We start from the raw sequence: 4,731 nt of genomic DNA on the forward strand, positions 1-4,731 counted from the left end.
TCACTTCTACTTACACCTCAAGAGGATTCACAACGCGATCACACCACCTGAACGGATATAGTTAATTCCCATTATTCTCTCACTGTTCACTGTATCGTTTTTCTGTCCGTCACAGTTGCTCTTGTAAACATACAGTTAACAGTGAACCACTCCCCCATCAACAAGTTTTCTTCCTTCGGTTCTTCAAATTTATATTTCTGCATGCTCACTTCTCTGTGTCTAACAGGTTGTGCGCATGTTGCTGTGTCTGATGTGCATATATGGCGGCCATTTATCATTGTTTAGCTCACCTGTGTTGAAAGCTTCCATTTCCCTGCTAGGTGTGACCGTTAGTCTGTCTTATAGACATTACCCTCCGAGGAACAGTCAGACCAATCTAGGAGACAGGCCGTTACCTCCGTAACTTCTTTCATGACCACCAGAACTCCTGGAACCAGTTCATCAACTGAGCCAAGTACGCACAGAACTCCCTACATTAACCATCTACTAGCCTCACTCTATTTCAATGCATATTTTGCTACCAACCTACACCTCTCTTTCCCTGATCTGGCGAACCTTCCGATGTCCCATCTGTTATCCACTGGTTCAGGGAGAGCAAGAGCTTCAGGGACTCAGTACATCAGCACTTACAACAGGCAGTACAACAATAACAACTGCATTCAGATGCCAACAGGGCTTCCATCAAATAAGGTCAGAAGGTTTGGCACTACCCTCTTAACTGTTGGAGCCCTTTTTGAGCCTACACATGAAAATGCATGTTGAAACTAAAATGGCGGTAACATGGGGGTACATTTCCCATCACCCTATGCACTCCATAAGCCATCTTGATTACACCCGCAATTGTCACTTAAAGGATTTCTGATTGCACATGCACCTGTTCCCCATCAACTCATACTCTTTAAATACTCAACAGAAAAATTGTTCTCACGGGCCAGAGTCGAGAACCACTGCATTAAACTTTTGATTGGTAATTATGGTTGAATATCATTTCACAATGACACTTACAAGAAATCTATTTAACATTTGTATCTATATTCTAATAAACTGCTTTCGAAATTGCCTCGTCACCTTTACAAATGGGTTTGGTTTTTAGGAGGTAAAAAATGTATCCAACATGATTACACTGTCTTAATCAACAACTCTGAACTCTTTTTACACTATGAATATGTGTGCAACAAATGCATTAATTTAAGTATGGAATCTATGACAAAACTATTTGATATATCATGCAGGTACTTAACTATTCTCTGTCGTGTGTCTTTGAAGTATTTGAAGCTTGAGTTTTTGTCATTATTGTCCTTCTAAGAGCATAAATTTAAATAATAATTTGGTTTCAAGTAGGTTCAATAATTGTGTGGTATCAAATATTTTTATATTTTTAAACCGTATATGGACCAATAACACAAGCAGTTGTCTGTATCACAGCATCAACGAGCAGAAAAGTTGCCTTTAGAGAGCTTGTTAAAGCTGTTTTTCAATGTTTGTGGTCATGGGAATAAGCCAGACCCCAGTCCTTATATAACAAACCACATGTAACCCTCAAGTCGTATGACAAACATACAAACATAGAACATGGTAAGATTTCATGGTAACTGTTTTATCACTGATAGATCTTTAAATGCTATTGCTGATATCACAAGTAATCATCAATTAGCAAGAACAAAATTAGATAAGTGTACGCAATAAGTTATTTTTTTGTCCAATTGAGGAGCTGAATAAGGAGTCTAAAGACATGACTTTACCAAGACAAAACTATTTTAAACATATATAAGTCGGCCATTACCTTCATAATAACAACTGTATATGCATTTCATTACAGATACAGTTATCATTGGAGAACATTTCTAGTCTTTATGAGTTTCAATTGTCTGGACTGAATGACACAATGTTAAACAGATATGTGTTTTTGTCTCTGACTGCGCTGTATTATCCTCTAATGGTGTTGTGTAATGTAGTTGTAATTTTCACTATTATTTCACATCAGAAGCTTCATGAGCCAATGTACATATTTCTGTGTAATTTGTGTATGAATGCCCTTTTTGGCACTGCTGGATTCTACCCAAAATTCATGTATGATTTATTATCTGAATACCATGTCATTTCATATGCTGGATGTCTGATTCAGATATTTGTCATTTATTCATCTGCTTTGTGTGACTTTTCAACATTAACAGTGATGGCATATGACAGGTATGTGGCAATATGTAGACCGCTGGAGTATCATGCAAAAATGACAAAGCAAAGGATTCTTCAGTGTATCTTGTTTTGCTGGATGGCTCCGTTTTTTTGTATGTCTGTTCTTATTGCATTATTATCCAGACTTACCTTATGTGGCTCGAGTATTGAAAAGTTATATTGTGAAATTTGGGCTGTAGCAAAACTTTCTTGTTTTTCTAACACTGTAAATAATGTGTTTGGGTACATTGTAATTCTTGTATACTTTGGTCACGCGATATTGATTTTTTGCTCATATATCCACTTGATTAGAAAGTGCAGGAAGTCTATAGAAGTCAGACACAAATTTGTACAGACGTGTGTACCACATCTTCTCTCATTGATCAATGTGACTTTTGCTTTGCTGTTTGATGTATTTTTCAGCCGTTATGGTTCAAAAAGTTTGCCGCAAGGCACACGTAATTTCATGGCACTGGAATTCCTTGTCATAGCCCCCATTTTAAATCCCCTCATTTACGGACTAAATCTGACAACAATACGCAAACAAGTTATTCGACTATTTTCCAAGAAACAAATTGGAATATCTGAGTAAATGTTTATTTAATCAAAAGACCCCACGCTAACCTTGTTTTGGATTTTTTTAAACCTAAATATTTCAAAACTTTTTTCTCCAAAACAACTTTAAACATTTGGTTATTTTAGTATTGATGATATATTAATACCATGAGGGACATGATATTGTCTTGATATTTTATATTGTTGTATTATTTTGTCACAGTTAGGGGGATGTTAGGGATGAAATAAAACTGGTCATGAACTTGGTTAACAATGGTTCTGTACAATTTTAATGCACACACTTGGGTATGTACAGTTCTGTTATTGTTTTTATCAACTTGGCAAATGTGTTCATATGGTCAAAACAAGACAAATTAATGTGCTGTTGGGGTAGGAAGGAGATACTGTATGTAACCACTGGTGCTCACTGAATATATGACAGGTATTAAAACGTACAAATAGTTGAACATATTTTGCTTAACAGAGCCTTCCTCAGAATACACATCCATTCTTTTCACTGATATGAGTGGCTGCATGCCCTAATATGTTTATTACACAAATATTGTCAATAGAAACACATAATTTATTTATATTACAAAAAATAATACAGTATATAATAATTATTATTATTTTAACCTAAGGAGGTTTCTTTTTGATTATGTAAAAGTTCAACCAAGTTGAAATATCATTTTCATACAGAAACACAGCTTAGTTATCCTGCAGATATAGTGTAAAGAGTATATCATAAATAATATGTTAATATGTAGCTACTGACGGATAACATGTTTACCTTGCTGTAGCGTAAAGAGAACGGGTTTAGGTTGGTATTTCAATGCAAAACAAAATGACGAGCTCATAGTGAAAATGTTAATGTCAAAAAAACGAAACGTTGTATGAAATCCTACCAAGCAGTTGTGAGTACAAGTTATAGACCGCCGGTCACTCGCATCCACGCGCTGGCTAGCTGCCGGATCCCCTTTGTTCTGTGTAAGAATGTGACGAAATTACGCATAGATGAAAGACAACGTATAGGGATCTCCAGGATAGTTGATGCGACAGGGAAAATTACAAACCATGATTACAAGCTTTCCGCGTTCTTTCGTGTACTTGCTCAACAATTGGTTTTTAACTCAATTTTAACTCAAAATAACTTGCACACTGTCGCTTTAATAGTAGCTTATCAGTTTGGGTAATTTTCTTTTAAACATTCACAACTTCACACGACTTTAAAGACTTTGATTTTTATATTTTTACATCTTCAAATATCTGGTTATATAACAAACCATACAGACACATGTGTACATGCATTAATACAAAATAAATGTAGTCAGGACTGACTAGCTTAGATTTTTTTTTAAATCTGTTGTTTAAAGTCTAAGTCAAGTGAAAGTCTGCTTTATTGTCAATTCTGCCACATGTACTGTACATACATATAGAGGATTGAAATGATTTTCTCAGCTGCTCTCACTATGCGTTGGAGAGTCTTGCGGCAGGACGCAATACAGGCGCCATACCCCACAATGATGCAGCCCGTCAGAAGGGTCTCTATGGTGCCTGTGTAGAAGGTGCACATGATGGGGGCTGGGGCTCTGGCTCTTCTCAGTTTGCAGAGGAAGTAGAGACAGTTCCTTGCTTTCTTGGCCAGTGCTGTGGTGTTGTTAGTCCAGGAGAGATTCTCAGTGATGTGCAACCCCAGGAACTTGGTGCTGCTCACTCTCCCCACAGTCGCACCATTGAAGGTCAGAGGAGCATGCTGAGAGTGTACTCTCCTGAAGTCAACAACAATCTCCTTCGTCTTCGCCACATTCAGAGAGAGATTGTTGTCACTGCACCACCTGGCCAGATGGCTCATCTCGCTCCATAGTTTGTCGGATCTTTATTGCTAATGAGACCTACCACAGTCGTGTCGTCCACAAACTTGATGATGAGGTTGGAGTCTTGTGTCAGTGTGCAGTCGTGGGTCAGCAGGGTGTAGAGTAGGGGGCTAAACACACATCCTTA

The 4,731-nt window shown here is 37.5% G+C and overlaps 1 protein-coding gene across 1 annotated transcript; it reads left to right on the forward strand.

Moving 5' to 3' along the window:
* Nucleotides 1-561: 561 nt before the first annotated feature.
* On the forward strand, nt 562-2,767 carry LOC130428134 (olfactory receptor 1468-like). Its single transcript, XM_056755999.1, has 2 exons — nt 562-690; nt 1,820-2,767. Exons 1-2 carry the CDS (start codon nt 562-564, stop codon nt 2,765-2,767), a joined length of 1,077 nt encoding a protein of 358 aa, XP_056611977.1.
* The last annotated feature ends 1,964 nt before the right edge of the window (nt 2,768-4,731 follow it).

The sequence above is a fragment of the Triplophysa dalaica genome, chromosome 9 (genome assembly GCF_015846415.1).
Source record: "Triplophysa dalaica isolate WHDGS20190420 chromosome 9, ASM1584641v1, whole genome shotgun sequence".
NCBI lineage: Eukaryota > Metazoa > Chordata > Actinopteri > Cypriniformes > Nemacheilidae > Triplophysa > Triplophysa dalaica.